Below are 20,557 nucleotides of genomic sequence, written 5' to 3' on the forward strand. Positions count from 1 at the left end.
CGCCTGCCCACAATGCAGTTTGGCGAAAAGTGAGGGAAAGTGACGTCACCCCATTCAAAGTGAATGGGCAGAAGCGTTTCAAGATTTTTTAACGCTGCTGTGTGGACGGTCCGTAACAGCTGGCGAAATTACGGCCTCGCCTACTGATTTTAATTTAACCATATATCGAGCCCCATCGTCGATTTCAAATTATTTAATGTAACTGTTTGCCTGACTGGCCATCGTAATCGGGCTCTTTGAAGATCCAAAAATCCAAGGTTTTCTTACATTTCTGATCGGATTGGCAAGAACTTCAGAATTTGTATTGACCGCCATCCAAAAGTGGGCGGGGCCGTAATTTTCGCCCGGAAGTGACGTAGGTGTTACTCTTATCTATAGAGAGGCGAAGTCCCTCCCCTTCCGGGGACCTGCATGGGACCTTATTTCGGAAAAAGTATGTATTGAAGTCAATGGAGAGAGAAAACTTATCTTTCGATCCCGTTTGAATTGTGCCACGAATTACACATATGATGTTTGTCAATCTTAAAAAATAATTTCCATGTCAAAAAAGTCACAGTTTGTCGTAAAACTGTTGAAATATAAGACTATGAAAAATACGCAACTAGAAAGACTACAAATCCCAGAATCCCGGTCCTGCATGCTGGCTCTTACGGAACCGACTAACTCCCCTTGTGTGTATGTACAGCTCTCAACATGCCCAGACTTGGAGTGATTTTCACCTCGTTTAATACTTTTCGCCTCATTCTGAAAGAAAGAAGTGAAATGTGCCAACGTGACGGCCGTCTTGGTGTTGGTGCCAGACGGGAGATGTAGTTCATTGACCGGTTTCACACAAAGTTTGTTACTTCACAGTTTTACGACACATTTTTATTTCTTTGTAATTGTAATTCGTGGCACAATTCAAACGGGATTGAAAGATAATCTTTCTCTCGCCATTGACTTCAATACATACTTTTACCGAAATAAGGTCCCATGGAGGTCCCCCGGAAAGGGAGGGACTTCGGCACTCTATAAAAAATACAGACCACAATCTACAACTACAAGTCTACAACAAAATCAAAAATGTAAATAATGCAAAATCACAAGTAAAAAAAACAACACTAATATTGCTTATCAATAACATTTCAATCCATGCAATGATTATTAAAAAACAAAAAATATAGTCCATAAAAATACTGACCTGAAAAATGTGTGCCAGACATAATATTTCCCACTGCCCTTGAAGGCAGCGAAAGAGCTTGTCCCTGACTGTTGTTGATGTCATCGACCTCTCCTGCATCGTTGCTGTCAGTGGAAATGCAACTGTAAATGTTTGAATCAGCATTAGAGAAACAAACACAGCAAATGTCCAGCGTGGTTGCAGAGTAAGATCTACTGCAGAGCCATTTGGTGCAATTATAAAATAACTTTCTAATAAGGCATAATTTTAAGAATTACATTGAAACCAATACGTTTGAGAAATAATGGATTGAAGTATTATAAATAATGAACAATAAGCCACTTAAAAGGACTAAAGTGTATAATGGCAAGTTATTTTTTGTTTTTTGCTGTCTTTAAACTGACATTATGTATCGCCTGACAACAGCACTGAAACTTGTTTATGTAAGACTGATAAATAGACATCTCAGTGTAATTTCACATTAACATTTCATTACATCAACAATGTCAGGAAGGGATCTAAAAATATATCAAATGTTTGTACTACAGAGGAAACCCAAAATAACCAACGTCAACTGCTGTATTACTCAGCTCTGTGCTATATTTAACAGCACATACAATACTATTTCTGGTGTTCTTCATCTCTTCTGTGTATAACCTGGAGGCATCATGAAGCCCAGCGCACAGCTTCAAACACACCACTGTTATTATTATCTTTAAACAGGCCAGGAATGATGAGAGGCAGTGCAGTCAAACAGATTGACACTTAGTTTATTTATAAAATCAAAAGGTGTAGACTTGGCTCTGTGAATTTCAAAATGCAGTGTGTAGGAATAGATACAAAATAGTACAATAGTCAAACATCACTGACATTTCTATACAGGAAGATCAAGATAACAACATTCTCTACATTTGAGCATCTCTGAGGAAAAAATACAAAAAAAGAAAGCTTCTTTCAACAACACTACCTGATAAAGGGAGTGGGAGAGCGATGGCTCCCGAAGGACTGTGCCCAAAGAAGAGTGGATCGACCCGGTGAAACATACAAGTACACATCCTTGCCTCTCAGGACATCTCTACAACTCCAAAGTTAAAAGGCACCACACAATACAAGTCACAAGAGATTCTGCTGCACATTTGTAATGCTGTAACTGAAAAACTTTAAGGCGGAAGTCATGTGCAAAAAACATCTTGAATATATGTGTCACACGTCCTGCTCAGTGTCCTCTCCGGTGAGGTGTGCTTTGTTTCTTTTCCTTTGCTGCTGACGTCTTTAAAAAATATCTCGAATGTGAAAGATTTAAAGAATGATTGCATTATCACTATGTTGCTTGGTATCACAGGCATATTCCAGGCTGCCAGGTGTGGCAAGCGAGAGGGGCAGGGGGGGGGGGGCGCGGAGGCATCGCTGTGGATTTAGTTCCTGTGGCTTTTGCGTCCCTCTCCTTCCTTCAGGAAGGTCCATATGAGGGTGTTCACAATATCAGGCTGGTCCTGCTGCAGCCAGTGACTGGCCCCAGATATGATGTTGAGACGGAAATGATTCCGGATGTAGAGGCGGCATGCCTCGGCCATTTCCTGCTCGAAGAAGGCATCTCGCTCCCCCCACAGCAGCAGCACTGGAGACCGGACATGGTTCTTGCTCAGGGGGAGGGAGCTGAGGACACAAAAGAGAAAATCCCAAATATGATTGCGTGTGAGATTTTAAGGGAAAATGTATCTTTATTCTGTATATCAATATGAGAATGTGTCAATGCTATGGAATTATAATGTTCTGGTGTTTAAGTAATGACTTAACCTGCTGGCTGTGTGTTCACTCAAGCCAAGACTATACAGTATAGCAACTCAAATGTAGATGGACTGCCTTTTTTTCTCTGCAGCCATGCATTGTATCCAATACGACCATCTGAAATGCAGACTCTAGTTTGAATTTCTTTTTTGTTCTCTGTGGGCCAATCCTCCCTTACTACGCTTTAGTTTTTCCCAGACTTCCACACCACAGAAGACAAACAATTGACAGTTTTTAAAAGGTGCACCAAAACCCTTGCAAACCACTACCGTTTAAAAAAACGGAAAAAATACTGACATTTCAGCAGTCTCATACAAAAGCTAAAGTCAATATCTAGAATCTAACTTAAAAATAAAAGTTGTGATGTCAAGTTACACTTTGTACAGTTTGCCAGCAGGCTTTCATATTTAAACTATTTTGACATGTCATGGTATGACAAGCACAAGACCTACAACAGTCAAATAATATGTCCTATGTCTTTTCCTAAACCTCGATGGAAATCATCATGAGATCAAGGAAAGATTTAGAGAAAATGAGGACTTACGAAAAGAAAACCAGTGGTTATAGAATCCAATGCACTTACTCTTGGAAATGTAACTTTGTGAAGGTTAATGTTATTGATGTGCATCAACTGTGATAAGACTATCTCCTTTTGTTGTGTCTAGATGGGAGCAAGACTCATTGGCTGGTGAGCTAACCTTACCTTAACCATCGGAGGTTAATGCCTAACCTTAATATGTCCAGCTAAAGTTTGCCAAAGTGAGTGTGTAGATCACATCGAGACACAACCACACCTTTAATAAAGGATGGCTTACGCAGCGTCCACACGGCGGCGTGCGTTGAAGCTTGCAGGTGGGCGTGTCTGAAACTCGACCAACAACCAATCACATGAATCTCCCGCCCCGGACACAAGGGCACGCGGTTTGATTGGCTAGAGCTTGTACTGGCATATTATTTGATTGGCTGACGCTTCCGTCGAAGCTTCAAAAGTTGAACATTGCTCAACTTTTGAAGCGAGCAACGCGTAGCGACGCTCCCACAATGCAGTTCAGCGAAGCGTGACGTCACCCCATTCAAAGTGAATGGGCAGAAGCGTTGAAGCTTCAACGCACGCCGCCGTGTGGACGGGCCATTACAGTTTCCTATGCTAAAGAAAATAAGAAACGAAGGACCTTTCCTTAGCATTTAGAGAAAATTCGACCATCTCTTATCTTGGCTGCGCCTGGGTCTGTTCACGCTACCTCACTGTCACACTGTCAATGAGGACTGCAACACCAACTGACCCATTGTTAGAATTATTGGTAGCCGTGCTTTTTTTTTACAATGACCTGCTGTAGAAAATACCTTTCTGTAATGTTATCTCTAGATTTCCCACTTTTGTACAGCATTTTACATATGTGATACATGCTGTGTGTTAATGTTTTTTTTGTCCCCAGTGCTAAGGTACATATCACTTGGCTACTTGAGCATGGGTCAGTGATATTTCTTTTATGTAAGCATATAAAAGCTATTCTAAGATAACTCATTGCATGAGAAGGGAGCAGATGGCATGCTCAATCATGCATACAGTTCACATGTCAGATACAAATGCACATTTTCTATTTTTGATCTTATTTATACCGATCACTCTGTGAGCCATCTGGTCAGTCCGACATGTAAGAATGGAGCTGTATGTAGATGTAAATATTTGACGGATGGAGAGAATATCTCTGACAGTAGATGGTGCTACTAAATTTGCATTAAATTAGAGCATTGTATAGTTGTTTCTTGTACACATTTTTTTCACATCACTGACTAAAAAGTAGTTTAGTATCAGTGAAAGGTCCCTATGGCAACTGCTTCCATGCATATGATCCTTGTATTATTTGATGCAATGTTATAGATTTAACCCCTCGCCTCGAAGACAATAGATTTTCTGATTGGATATTTGATTAGGTTACTGAAATTAGGTCTATGGTTATCACAAGTGTAGACATTTTTCACATTATATCTTTCACAGGCTCCGCCCTCTACTGGACTCTATGGGTACTCCCCTGTATCCTATTCATGCACGCATTCCTTCACTGAGACTTCCATAGACGTAGCCGGCCCCTGAGCGGGCCTACCTGAATACGCACCCATCGCATAAGAGGCAGCCTCGCCTCCTCACTGCTATCCCTTTCTCTTCAGCTAAGCAGCATACGAGTAACTGAGTGAAGAGAGACGGACAAAAAAACAAGGAAGATTTTTTTTTAAAAACAACGAACGACTATGGACTCACCTGCAGAGCGCCCGTGTCCTTCGTGTCCGGGTTCTATCGAGGGTGACAATCCCCATACTCGGTGTATCGAGTGTCTTGGGTCTGACCACGCGGCGGCTAACCTGCCTCCATCAGCAGTCTGCAGCGCCTGCCGGCTGTTGACTCGATCCAGCCGCTTTCACAGAGTGGCGGTGTTCAAGGGGTGCTACGTTTCGCCGGTGGAGGACCCAGAGCTCGACGTGGTGGAGATGGAGGACCTCGGGCAGGGAGTGCCCTTCGTCTTCGCCATCCCAGCAGCCCGGACGGGTGGTCCGGGCCAGAGGTGGTGAAGCGGATCTGGGCCCGGTTCGGGACAGCAGAGGTGGATCTGTTCGCCAGCCGGCGCAACACCCACTGCGCACTGTGGTTCTCCATGGCTCTGAGCGACGACCCTCCTTTGGGGGTGGACGCGTTTGCACACGAGCCATGGCCAAAGAAGCTGCTTTATGCCTTTCCACCGTTACGTCTCATTCTCTCTCTCCTGGGGAGAGTGAGGCGAGAACGTCTGTCAGTCATCCTGGTAGAGCCGGATCGCGTGGGGGCGCCGTGGTACTCAGAGATGACACAGATGAAGGTGGGCCAGCCCTGGGCGCTCCCCCAAGTTTGGGGGTTGATCTCCCAGGAGGCAGGTGCAATCGGGGCGTTTCCCACTCTGGGTCACCCCCTCCAGGCTTGGCTCCTGAGGGGGAGAGGCTGAGGCGGGATGGATTGTCTGACAGAGTTATTCAGTCTATCCAGGCAGCTAGAGCGGGATCCACCACAGCCTGTTACAGGCCGGAGTGGCTGGGATTCCGGCGATGGTGTGAGGAGCAAAAAATAGAGCCCCTATCTTGTAAATTGGGATCTATTTTGTCGTACTTACAGTTGTTGGTGGACAGAGGGCTTGCTCATTCCACAGTGAAAGTGTATGCAGCAGCCATCTCGTCCTGCCATGAGGGGTTTGACGGCAGGTCAGTTTTTGCCCAACCGCTAATGTCGCGGTTTTTGCGGGGGGTCAGCAGGCTGTGCCCAGTGGTGCACGCCTCTGCCCCGCAGTGGGACCTGCCACTGGTGCTCGAGGCACTGGTCACAGGACCATTTGAGCCTCTGGAGCTCTCCTCCCTGAAAGCACTGTCATGGAAGACAGCGTTGCTACTTGCCTTAACGTCAGCCAAAAGAGTGTCTGAGTTAACCGCTTTATCGGTGCACCCGAGTTGTTTAAATATCCGGGGTGACCAAAGCGGGGCGACACTCAGACCGAACCCCTCCTTTGTGCCCAAGAGCCTAAGGAGTACGTTCAGGTCGAGGGCTATCCAGTTGGGGGGGTTTAATCTCCCCCCCATAGTGGGGTGAGGGAGGCTAAATTGCACCTCCTCTGCCCGGTGCGTGCGCTAGCATGTTATGTAGAGCTCACGGCTGTCCTTGGACACACAGAACAGCTGTTTGTGTGTTTCGGCGGTGGTGTAGCTGGAAAAGCTTTGTCCAAGAAACGCCTGGCAGGCTGGCTTTGCGAGTGCATTGCACATGCCTACGGACAGGCGGGGAGAGCCTTCCCCACGGGGGTCCGTGCACACTCTACACGAGCCATGGCTGTGTCAACAGCCTTATTTAATGGCGTAAGTGTGGAGGACATATGCACGGTGGCATCTTGGTCAACACCAGGTCCCTTCATTAAGTTTTATCTCTTGGACATGTCTGGCTCCTTTTCATCATCTGTGCTTGCTGGGGCAACGCAGGACTGGCGAAGAGGGAGAGGGGGACTGTGGGTCAGTGGGCATCTGACCCCCTCCCCGGACGTAATTTGCTTACGTTTCCCGGGCCCCCGGCCCCGGGGGACGTAACGCAGGTCTCCCTTGAAAAAGAGATCAATGATCTCAATGGGATACACCTGGATAAATAAAGGTTTGAAATGAAATGAACGCGCACATGGGCCCATAGGGGCTGGAGGTTTCTTTTTTCCCCTGCATTAAGACAGGAGGAGGAAATCCTCTACGTTATGGCACACCTCCGCGGGGTAAGCGCATCAGGGTGTGCCCGGCCAGCCGCAGCCTCTTTCTCTCCTTGGTTACGACCGAGGGAGAAGTGAGGGAGGCGCAGCGGCTGCTAAACAGAAAGCCGGTTCAAAACAGGGTGATGGAACGGTGTTCTCGCGAGACAGCAGAGCGGGTATACATCGGAGCCTGTGAGAGATATAACGGTGGGTTACGTATGGTAACCCTTGTTATATAGGCGGAGCCCTCTACTCATGGAAGCACTGCTGTCCTATGCTACTCAGCTGAAGAGAAAGTAAGGGATAGCAGTGAGGGGGCGAGGCCGCCTCTTATGCGATGGGTGCGCGCGCATTCAGGTAGGCCCGTAGGTTTGCAATTCGCCCAGCCAATAGAAATTGGTACTTTTTTCTCCCCAGTATAGCAGGCACTAAAAATGGGGGTAAAAGTTCCCGGCACTAAGTACTCTTTTTGGTGTGAACGCAAAATAAGGGGTACTAACGGAACTAAACGGGAAGAGTACGGGGAAAAGTACTCCGGTGTGAACGCGCCTATAGAGTCCAGTAGAGGGCTACGCTGTGCTTATATAACAAGGGTTACCATACGTAACCCAACGTTTTGTCCTAGGACATACAATATGTTAGTTATTACCCCACATGTGAGTTTTGAGGCTTTTACGAGTCTTTAAAAAGGCAGCTGCTAGCAAGGGGCTAAATGAGACTCCAGAGATTGTCAGGATATTAAAAGGTATCACTGACTGGTCTGCCTTTACAGCCTCATTGCGGAGTGACGTAAAGTCATGCAACCAATGCGTTTTACTTCTTGCAATTACATTTTTGCTTTAGAAATGCTAAAAGAGGTTTGCCTAAAAGAATATGTCACCCCTGCAAACCTTTACATATAAAAATGTTTTATCATATTCCAACAATGCTCCTTATCCTTAAAGGTCCCCTATTATACAAAATCAACTTTTTCCTGTCTTTTATACATAAACATGTGTCCCCCGCTGTGTAAAGAGATTCTGAAAGTTTCAGGAAAAAAGATTCTCTCTTTTGTTGTCCTGATCCATTTATATAAAAACTAGGGCTGTCAAGTTAACGCGTTAATAATGCGTTAACGCAAAAAAAAATTAACGCCACTAATTATTTTAACGCGATTAATGCATGTGTATTTTTTGTCCTCGGCCGCCCCGTAGTTTCAGAGCGCATCGAGTTTAAAATACCATCTACAAGCTGATGCTGACAGCCCCGCTCCTGCCGCCCGCTTGTGGCAGACCACACTTCCACGCTCACTGGCAGGCCCAGACTGGTCATCGGGAGGACCGGGAGGGTGTGTGTATCTGTGGCACGAGCGAGGCACACCTTACGTGTTGTTGTTGTTAGCATCTGGTGCTAGCTAGTTGCGCTAACGGATATAAGGAGCTGTTTCAATGAAAACAGAGGAGCGACATTTCGCCGACAACTGCGCCGAGCACTTGACTTTATGCAGGTAGCCAGACAGTGGGACATTGTACGAAAAGTCAGCACACTCAGCACGGATTGTGCGCGCAACATGATTGCAGCGTCCAGGCAGCTCCCGTTCGAGCATATGTGCCTTGAGCTCCAACGATCACAGTGTCCACACACACACACACACACACACACACACACACACACACACACACACACACACACACACACACACACACACACACACACACACACACACACACACACACACACACACACACACACACACACACACACACACACACACACACACACACACACACACACACACACACACACACACACACACACACACACACACACACACACACACACACACACACACACACACACACACACACACACACACACACACACTATTATTGTATGAGAGAGGTTCTAGGTTGATTTGAAGCGAATATTTGTAATGTTCAGGTTGTTGTGTTTAATATTCATGAGAATATTTGTCATTGTTCAAATGATAATAAACAAACATATAAAGCATATTTGTCCACTCATATGTTGATAAGAGTATTAAAAACTTGAAAAAATATCCCTCTAACTAAGGTACATTTAGAACAGATAAAAAATGTGCGATTCATTTGCGATTAATCGCGATTAACTATGGACAATCATGCGATTAATCGCGATTAAATATTTTAATCGACTGACAGCCCTAATAAAAACCTGTCTGAAAATGAGCTGATCAGATTTTGGCCACTTTGTGATGTCACAATGTGTTTTGGGTTGTACAATCATTAGCCAATAACCAACCAAGGTAACTGCCCAGCCCCTCCCTACAGACCGATCATGCAGACTGCGTGGGGCCTCACCTTGCGGAGGGGGCCTCATCTTGCGGAGGGTGCCTCATCTTGCCTCAACTGAGCGGAAAATGCGGCGCACCTATGCGCTTATGCGGCGCAATTAGTGTGACGCGGCACGGTTTCCACTAGCAACCCCCCCCCCGTTGACACTCGCGAAACAGAGGGCCTCATCATATAACTTTGCATGGGGCCTCATGTTGACCAGGGACGGCCCTGCAACCACCCATTGTAGCACCTGAATCTCCTCCTAAGAGCACCATTGTGTTCTCAATCACTTCTCAAAGGGGCGTGGCCAGCAGCAGCTCATTAGCATTTAAAGCTACAGACACAGAATCAGCAATTTTGCAGCAGGGTATAATAGGGGACCTTTAAGAAAAGATTGGAACTTTTCTTCCAAATATCTGTAAACAATTTCTATATCTTTGACCTGAACATGTTTTGGTGAGTGAAGTGTTCCCCACCTGAAGACATTCCTGTAGTAGTTGAGGGCTCCGGTGAGGGCCCCCGGCTGTGAGAGTGCGTACAGATAGGCCTCCAGGTCCTCGGCAGTAAGTAGGCGGCCCTTCCTCCCGATCCCCGTGCTGCGGCTGGTGAACAGGGCCTTCAGAGCCTGCAGCACAGACAACGGCTTAAAGTCTTGAAGTTCATTGAAAAGTTTAACATTTTGGTAATTATTTGTCTCTGAAACCATAGCCTAAATATGAAACAGCCAGCTTAAATTAGCCTAGTTTAGCGTAAAAGGCCAACGTGTAGAAATCACGAAGTTGTTGTTTAATTTGAATAAAAGCAAGATTATGTGTTTATTAGCCGTTCCCGCCTGCTTATTTTAAACCAAAAACTTTTACTAAACAGGCCCTGTGCACATTTTAACAAATGACGATTATAATCTTACTGGATTTAAGAGGACCATTTTATTATACAATAAAGTAGATACAAAAATCTACATTACTTTGTTTTAATCACCAAATAAATGATGTATTTATTATGTATTGGATTTGTTGGTTTTTATTTACAATTTTTAGAATAAGAAATTATAATCTTTATGTTATTATAAGAATGTTCTTCTTGTGTCTTTTCACATCATGTTTATTTACATGAAAAACAAAAAAAGCAATCCCACTTTTCTTTGAAAAAGATGCTTTGCAAAAAGTATTATTGCCTTTTGATGACAAAATGCCGCTAAACAATTTAACAAATGATTTGGTCATAATCTCTAATTTTGGATTTCCTCCAGAGTTGATCCTTTTGTTTACTACAAATAATCTCTCTGACAGCAGGATATTAAGCCTGTCACTGTGATATCATGCAACATACAACAATGCATGAACGCATGTGCATGCACACACAACACACAGAGGATGCTAGCACACACAACCTTGACCTTGAAAGTGCTTAAGGCCACACAACAGACCACCTTGAAATCATTGATGGAGAACATGAGCTCAGGGAAGCGGGGCAGCTGGTAGAAGAAGAAATGGCTGGACTTCAGCAGCTGGCTCGGGTGACGAAGAGCGTAATCTGGAGGAGAGGAGAAGAAGAGAGGAGGAGAGGAGAGGAGAGGAGAGCAGAGGAGAAGAGAAGAGGAGAGGAGAGGAGAGGAGAGGAGAGGAGAGGAGAGGAGAGGAGAGGAGGAGTTCAGTTGTTAGATAGTAATTAACGGCCAAGTCTTCACCCTCTGAGGGGTCTTGGACGTGATGACTCCGGATGGCTTTCCTCTCTGTTTAAAACCAGCTGTTCCAGCCTCACATTAGCCTCCTGTAATTAACTTCTCATCATCTTCCCCTTACGACAGAAGAGGATTGGCCAGATGGATGCAAACATAGAATTGAAGTAATATGCTTCCTAATTAATGACAATAATTATGTTAATAATCCAAGAGCTATCTGATTAGTATGAAGAACATTGGTTTTCTCTTACAACGTTAAAGAGGCAAAGGCTAACATCTCTGTGCTCTCTCCAGAGGGACTTTCTCTGCTTGAAACACCTCCGTTGTTCTCCTTTGTTTACTTCCTGAACATAGTGACATCACTATGTAACACTTGCGCTTCTGTTAGTTAGTGCCCCAACACATTGTCTGGGATAGGCTAAGGGGCGGAACATCTCTAAGCAGTTAACCAATCCAACCTGGTCTCACCAGAATACGTGACCCCACCACGACTCCTTAACACCGCAGTGCGTGGTGGAGTCACGAACTTTGCTACATTTACGTGTCTGCACCACGCAAACAACGCCAATGTAAAGTGAATGAGGCTCCTTTGTCGTGGTGCACACACGCATTTCTACAACGTCCCGCAGTGAGCTTTTTATTCTATAAAACGTTTTTAAAATCTACTTTATAGCTTGTAGTAACTCCCGGGAGGCTTCTTTTATTTTATTTGTATTCATAATAATTTTTATTTTTCGTCAGAATGTATTATGGTGCATTATTTACCAATGTTTGTTCTCAAAAAACAGTGCATTGTGTGTAATACAACTGTGATTTGTATTAAATTAGTTAGTTTTTAAGGAAGGCCAGAGCTTCAGCTGTGTCAAATAGATTGTTCCCTTTAGTTAACGTTATTTACAAGATAATTATATTCCTATTTGATCATGTCCCCTTTATTGTAGGCTAATATTAGTCATTTACAAAATATATAATGATGATAATGATGGTGAAAACCACTCCCCCCACATTGGAATGACGATGGCTACTGACTGTATTTCAAATGCTTTTTGTTTAATGGTAATAATAATCATTTTTATTATAACAACAATAAACCAGAAGAAGATTCCGTCGTTACCACGGCAACACAGTCTCACTCCCTGATAGTCCAATAGCGACGCTTGGTCAGGGTCCTTTGGCGTGCAGTTGTGACGCGCAGAGTCTCCTTCAGCTTCATAAACGGACGCAGAGAGCAATGTGAGCGTCCATTCCCATTGGATAACGGAGGATTTTACACCCGGAAGTATTCTCCTTACTGTCGATTTTATTTACAGTGATATCTGCACTACTCATCAACTCAAAAACACCAGATTATCCTTGTTAATTACACAACATTGATTGGTTTAAATTGTGTGCAATGCTTTTGTATTTTTCCCCTTCGATTCAGAGAAACAAATATTTTTTCAGAGTTTAGGATGGCCGAAGACACTACACTACCCAGAATCCTCAGCTATCGTTCCGCTTTGCTCGACAAACCCCGTGATTAGTCCTCAAGCTCTGTGATTGGTTGACCTCCAACTGCATTCCATATGAAAAAAAAACGTTTCGTAAAAGATCAAATCATACTTTATTCAGCAGTGCTTGCTTTACTCTTTGAAAGTCATCACATGAATGCATTGTAATGAATGGTTTGGCTGCATTAAACATTACACATCTGTCGTAGTTCTTTATTTATCTACAGAGATCGGGCCTCAGAATAGACCGGAAACTATTCTTTTACCGTTCTGTTTTAATTTCACAATAAAGTTAGTAGTAATATTTTGTTTTGATATTATTGTTTTTTATTAACTACTAGACCGCTGGCCACTGAACAAACATTCGTAAATAATGCACCATAATAAATTCTGACGAAAAATATAAATGATTATGAATACAAATAAAATAAAAGAAGCCTCCCGTGAGTTACTACAAGCTATAAAGTAGATTTTAAAAACGTTTTATAGAATAAAAGCTCACTGCGGGACGTTGTAGAAATGCGTGTGTGCACCACGACAAAGGAGCCTCATTCACTTTACATTGGGGTTGTTGTGTAACAATGTAAATGTAGCAAAGTTCGTGACTCCACCACGCACTGCGGTGTTAAGGAGTCGTGGTGGAGTCACGCATTCTGGTGAGACCAGGTTGGATTGGTTAACTGCTTAGAGATGTTCCGCCCCCTAACCCTAACCCTGATATACACCTGAACATCAGCAGGAGAGGACTCTTTAAAGTAGAGACACTACATACTGATATACACCTGAACATCAGCAGGAGAGGACTCTTTAAAGTAGAGACACTACATACTGATATACACCTGAACATCAGCAGGAGAGGACTCTTTAAAGTAGAGACACTACATACTGATATACACCTGAACATCAGCAGGAGAGGACTCTTTAAAGTAGAGACACTACATACTGATATACACCTGAACATCAGCAGGAGAGGACTCTTTAAAGTAGAGACACTACATACTGATATACACCTGAACATCAGCAGGAGAGGACTCTTTAAAGTAGAGACACTACATACTGATATACACCTGAACATCAGCAGGATAGGACTCTTTAAAGTAGAGACACTACATACTGATATACACCTGAACATCAGCAGGAGAGGACTCTTTAAAGTAGAGACACTACATACTGATATACACCTGAACATCAGCAGGAGAGGACTCTTTAAAGTAGAGACACTAGTCACACTACATACTGATATACACCTGAACATCAGCAGGAGAGGACTCTTTAAAGTAGAGACACTACATACTGATATACACCTGAACATCAGCAGGAGAGGACTCTTTAAAGTAGAGACACTACATACTGATATACACCTGAACATCAGCAGGAGAGGACTCTTTAAAGTAGAGACACTACATACTGATATACACCTGAACATCAGCAGGAGAGGACTCTTTAAAGTAGAGACACTACATACTGATATACACCTGAACATCAGCATGAGAGGACTCTTTAAAGTAGAGACACTACATACTGATATACACCTGAACATCAGCAGGAGAGGACTCTTTAAAGTAGAGACACTACATACTGATATACACCTGAACATCAGCAGGAGAGGACTCTTTAAAGTAGAGACACTACATACTGATATACACCTGAACATCAGCAGGAGAGGACTCTTTAAAGTAGAGACACTACATACTGATATACACCTGAACATCAGCAGGAGAGGACTCTTTAAAGTAGAGACACTACATACTGATATACACCTGAACATCAGCAGGAGAGGACTCTTTAAAGTAGAGACACTACATACTGATATACACCTGAACATCAGCAGGAGAGGACTCTTTAAAGTAGAGACACTACATACTGATATACACCTGAACATCAGCAGGAGAGGACTCTTTAAAGTAGAGACACTACATACTGATATACACCTGAACATGAGCATAATAGGTCCCGACAGGGAAAACTATGTTGGGATTTATTCTTTTGCACAATCATACCTGTGAACACAGAGGGATGGGGGCTGTTCAGGACGATGAGTTTGGTCACCATCTCTGGGTAGTGGATGGCAAACAGCCAGGCTATAGTCCCGCCCCAGTCGTGCCCAACGAGGCAACATCTGTTGTATCCTTGGAAGAAAAGCAAAGGAGCATTAGTCTGTTGTTGTTGTTCCTAATAAAGGATGTTTGTGCTGCTTATTAAGGCATGTCATAGCCACAAAATCAATACTGTTCTCACTTTCTTATTGCTGGGATCCTCCCTCAGAGGACATTTACACCCATCAAATGAATGTTATTCATGCTGACAGCCAAATGCAGATCAAGGTCAGGGCATCCATCTGAGGGATGCTGATCACATTACTGTTCTAAAGTAATCCTCTTACCTTTGCTGGCACAATTTACAACCACTGTTATGAATCACAGCGAACCTCATCTCAACATTAATATCACATGCACTTCAAAAGTCTGGGGGCCACTTTACAGAGGGCCATGCAGTGTTTGCTGTGAGCAAAGAAAAGGGCAATGTTACGTGCCATTGGTGGTTAAAGGGCAAACCTCTGATTTGTGTGGCCCCATTAGCTGGCTGTGAAGGTGGAACTGTAATGTGGACCATTTGGGCTCTAACTGCCGCTGTAAAAAGGCTCTGTAGTCCAATCACGTGTCAGAGTACGGCAGTTATCTTATGATCAATGCAAGCCTCCCACTTCCACTCAAATGAGCATTGAGTGAATCCTCTTCACAGCAATATGCATTAGCTTTAAAGCCTGTTAAGAAATGACTGTGACGGTTAGAACAATGTAACTAGGAATGTGCAGGGGAATATTAGGGAGAGAGCGTTCCTCTGGGCTGGACTTTTACTTGGTTAAAGATCAAATAGACTCGCGCCATTTAAAGCTGTTCAACTTAATATTGCAATATTAACAATGGACCAGTAGACAGTGTGTATTGAAATGTAATGTGTTGCCCGTAGGATGAACCATTGGAGATGTATCCATACAGCATTTTAGCATCTTTCAGTTCAATGTTTTGGTTTTAGAAACAAAATCAACCCCATTTCTAGATGTATTCATTTATAGAATAACCAGTGTAAGACATGACATTGTAATGTAATAAAACCCCACTAAACTCCATACAAATGTTGAAAAAATGCTATTCAATTAAAAGACAAATAAAAAATGTAGGTTTTGAGTTGGCTCTTAAAAATATGAATGTTCTCTGCCACCCTCAGGTCTTCTGGGGGGCTGTAATAAGAAGAAGACGTCTCACTGTGGGTCCTTGTTTTCACTTTAGGTACAGTATATCATTAAAGGCCAGTACCAGAAGACCTCAGGGTTATAGAGGGTTCAAAGCAAGTCTGATAAATAGGAGGGCAAGAACCCTAAGAGCTCTATAAACCAAAACATATATTTACATGTTTACTTGTAATTAGCACCAAGAATACACACTAAAATAGGAGCTGGCAAGTGGCAATGCTAAGACTGGTTATTTCATACAGTAGGTAAGCAGTGCTCATTATCCTGTGAAATGCTGGCCAATTGAAGAGTGAAAGTGTCACCTTGGCAGAAACCCATTGGCTGCTGCCTGGTGTGTGCAGACAGCCTCAGGCTAGCTCCTTGCTAGTGTTAGCATGCAGTCAGCAGGCTGTTGGCTCGGTATCTGCACAATGTCCCATGTTCAGTAAGAATGAGTCACAGGAAGTTTGTCATGCCATGCTGCAGGCCTGAAGGCTGTCCACAGCCTAACACTGATAAACAAGTTTATTTTAGACTGGAGACGCTGTCTAAACAAGAGTTCTGTTCATATCACAGACACACGGTTCTCCTGTTCTCTCACCTAGGTACTCCACGATGTCCTTGACGTCGGTGACCAGGCTGTCGAAGCTGTAGCTGTCAGAGGAGAGCGGCAGGTCAGACTCCCCGTAGCCCCGCATGTCCACGGCCACCACGCGGAACTCACTCTTAAACTCACGCAGCTGGTAACGCCAGGAGAACCTGAGGCACACAAACAACTTTTTCCTTCATTTCTTTGATTTACTTTCATAATTGATGAGACAAAGCTCTTTGTTTTATTTCACAACAGCTTCCTTTTAAAGGGCTTCTCCAAAATGTTGGAATTGCCCAGATCATAGCATTGTGGAACTTGCAGGAGACTTTTTATTGAAAAAACTTCACAGCAGAAGTCAAGATATCCGGAGGTTTAGGCCCTACTTTGGCATCAGGCCCCAGCTGCCCAAAACACCTTAACATCAGTTTAAGATTTCACTGAAGTGTGAATGAACATCAAATCAGTTGTGTCTTTTGTCTTCTCTTTAATGTTTTCTTAAAATGTTCACTTAAGTCTTAAAGGTCTCTTGCTCTTATACTGAAGGAATCCCTTGAAGTTACTTACACCATTGAACAAAAGATCTTAGCAACTAAAGTAAGGAAGAGTAACCTCTGACTCTATCTCAACTGCCACAAGGAAGAGTTTCTATAGATAAAAGATGAGAATGAATGAATCCCAAAAGAGTGGATGATGATCTTAACGATGAGAAATTGATGTTACACTGATATTTGACCGGGAGTAAATCATGATTTGTGGGACCGTTTAGAGTTGGATCGTTGTCCTCTCCACAGCTGTGCCTCCAGAGGTTATTTAGCGTTCTTTTTTGTGCAATTGTCTCCCTCCTTTATGTTAATCTGTTGGCTGTTATTTGCGGGTCAATGTGTTTAGAATGTGCTTTTTTTTTACGGGAACATAATATATATTTTTAACTATCTGGCTCCTTCTTATAATGCAATTCAACAGTGTCTTATACCTCTTTGCGGCGCTACAAAACTGACCTTACATGTAGTTATTAACACTTAAACTGTATTGACTTGTTTCCATATGGATAACCCTGCAAAGTCAGGAAAGCGCCTCTTTAAACTTGCACAGTGCACATGCTCATTTGAGACACAAACTAACCTCACAAACTTTTTAAAGCTAGCACTGAGCTTTCTCTCCAGCGAGTGAAGGTCACTTCAGTATAAAATAAGCTGTTTTAGATTCTGATCCGCCCACAGATCATGTGGACTGGGATGACTTCCTAATTGAAGATCTTGTCTCCTAGAGGCTCCTCATAAGAACTGAAATCCTCCTCCTCCTCCTCCAGTGAGATTATGATGAGTCAGTATAAGATCCCACCACTGAACTCTCAGATCTCAGAATATAGATGAGGTTTAGAGCAAAGAAAGCATTCCTCTGACACACATCACATGACATGTCACTTGTTTATCCAAAGCGACTTACATACATTCAGTACTGTGGGCAATCCCCACAGGAGCCATTTGGGGTGAAGTGTCTCAGGGACGCAACGACATGCTGACTGCAGTGGGACTTGAACTTGCTACCCCCTGATTCCAAGTTGAGCACACTATCCACTGAGCCACAGCCTCCCACACACGCTCTTCTTCTCATTTCTGAGAGCGCTAAAGAGTTCTCTCCATCTGTGTCACTGAGCACAGTTCATCATAGAGTGAAGCAGAAAGAGCTCCCCTCTTGCGTTAATGAATCCCCGTCCTGTCAGCAGCTTAGATATTATGTTAGAGATATGGACGGCTTATAGCTTGTGACAACCTCTTTGGCCCCAATCCAGGAGCGCTGCTCAGCACCACTTTTTCATTTCATATCAGGAGGAGGAGATCTTGAATGCTTTGGACCCTTTTCCCCCGACGGCAAATCGTGTCTGTGATTGAGGACTCCTCGTGCATTGTGTGGAATTATCTCTGCAGCCCCGGAGGAAGAGCGCAGATATGTAATAGTAGCTTTAATGGTATAAAGCTAAAGCATGCTCATTCTCAGGGGAAATTTTAGAGCGGTGACAGAGGGAACAAACACAAACATGGTACAGTGGTGGCTGTACTCTGCTGTTTACTGAAGTGCAGCTGCTATGCCCCCAAACCCTGATTTCCATTTGACCTACCAGAACTCAGGGAATCCGTGTAAGAACAGCATGAGTGGCTTTCCACGCTCTCCAGCAGCCACATAGTGGAACCTCAGGCCCGACTCCTGGTGAAGAGAAGACAGGCTTTTATCCACAGCCACTCAGAGACACAACATAACTACTCAGAAGACTTTAGGGAGAGTGGCTGCTTGTGGCTGCTTGTCAAAATAACACCAAAGATGTATTAAGTAGGCTACATTTAGTCAAGAAGCTTTCCTATTAGGATTTAAAATCTTTTTTACATTTTCTGTTAATTTGTTCTTCTTCTTATACTGTATAACGAGTTTATATGATGCACTGTAATAGCTGCAATTTCTAAGTAAAATCCTGTATTTAAAATCTTAATTCTGTAAATGAATTTAAGCATACTCCAGAAAACCAAGGCTACTTTAAATGTAAACATAAAAAAGTACTTAATTTGCAGCCAATGGGCTCTTTAGTTGTTACATTAGAGTAGAATATTACATTTGTATAACATGCATGCTTTAAACTGTTGTAGCTGGCTGCAATGAAGCTTATTTATTATTCTCATACTGATGTATAAACTTGGCAGTCCCTAAAAATGCCTTGTATTTCATGTGTTCACAGCTCTTATCTTCACCTGTGAAGTAAATGAAGTAAACAAGTAATGCAGTTAGGACAAGTCAAATGGATTAGAGGTTGAGAGTTGCATACAAATAAAACACTGTAGTTAAGTACAAGTGCCTCAAATGGCACAATGCCTGGGTAAATGTTACTTTCCATGACTGAAAGGCATGCCTTGGTATTTAATGACATAATGTTGAACACCAAGGTTGTTGGGGGCTGGCAGGCAGCCTCTGCTTGTGGAGCCGAGAGGAGCTGTCCCTTCAGCACCACCTGAGACCAGAGCAGCGGAACCACGTCTGAAGGACCAACAGTGGTGATCTGCTCTGAGATCAGGCCTGTGTGCACGACGCGACACGCAGGCAAGGTGTTGTAGCATTTAACACACACACACACACACACACACACACACACACACACACACACACACACACACACACACACACACACACACACACACACACACACACACACACACACACACACACACACACACACACACACACACACACACACACACACACACACACACACACACACACACACACACACACACACACACACACACACACACACACACACACACACACACACACACACACAACACACACCTTACCTTGATCCGAACGTAGCAGTGGGTTCCCAAGGACGTGTCATTCAGACAAGCCGGGGGAGTCTCACGGACCCCCCCATTGGAAGGTGGCAGTCGGCCTCAGGATGATGTTCCAGCAAAGTTTCAGCAGGGCTACGATGGTGCAAAGCGCACAATAACCGTAGATCAGCGACCAGTAGCCCAAAACTCTGATTCTCAGCGCGAGACTCATCAGAAATAACAGCAAGTACTGGAGCACTCTCGCCATCTTTACATTGCCGCAGGAAAATCAATCGGGATTTAGTTACCTATTGATTTGTCTCTGTTAACAGCTCGCTTTCTGCTTAAACACCGCTCTGCACAATGTCGTTCCCAGCAGCGCATACGCACGACTGTCTGAAGGGAGGATCCCGACACACGGCTGAATGGGACGGTGGCAACAGCATCACGTCAGATTTCACGCGTGCGTGTGACAGCAGTGGGTTGTTTCAGTAGGAGAGGAGACGGTGCTGTTGACTATACAAGGCGAGCCCGAAATGAGGCGGTGAGCCGCTCGGTGCGGGGCTCTGCGGAGATGAGAGGCGGGGAGAGCGGAGCATCACCGCAGAGCACCGGGCTCCAGCCGCTGTTATGGCAACAACACTGCATGTAAAATAGCCTATAAGGCACCTGCTTTTAATACATGAAATATTTCGAGTTAATTTCAATTGTCACACCCACCACTTTCAGAACAGTAAACGGCCAACAGTGGATTTAA

General features: G+C 43.9%; 1 protein-coding gene across 1 annotated transcript; it reads right to left on the minus strand.

Moving 5' to 3' along the window:
• Nucleotides 1-1,925: 1,925 nt before the first annotated feature.
• ephx4 (epoxide hydrolase 4) lies at nt 1,926-20,341 on the minus strand. Its single transcript, XM_034140778.1, is given in 8 exon segments — nt 1,926-2,815; nt 9,965-10,113; nt 10,918-11,021; nt 14,660-14,788; nt 16,493-16,650; nt 18,603-18,688; nt 19,825-19,899; nt 19,901-20,341. Coding segments are annotated over 8 exon segments (1,110 nt in total). The 5' UTR covers nt 20,069-20,341; the 3' UTR covers nt 1,926-2,574.
• Nucleotides 20,342-20,557: the final 216 nt, after the last annotated feature.

The sequence above is a fragment of the Trematomus bernacchii genome, unplaced genomic scaffold (assembly GCF_902827165.1).
Source record: "Trematomus bernacchii unplaced genomic scaffold, fTreBer1.1, whole genome shotgun sequence".
In the NCBI taxonomy this organism is placed as follows: Eukaryota; Metazoa; Chordata; class Actinopteri; order Perciformes; family Nototheniidae; genus Trematomus; species Trematomus bernacchii.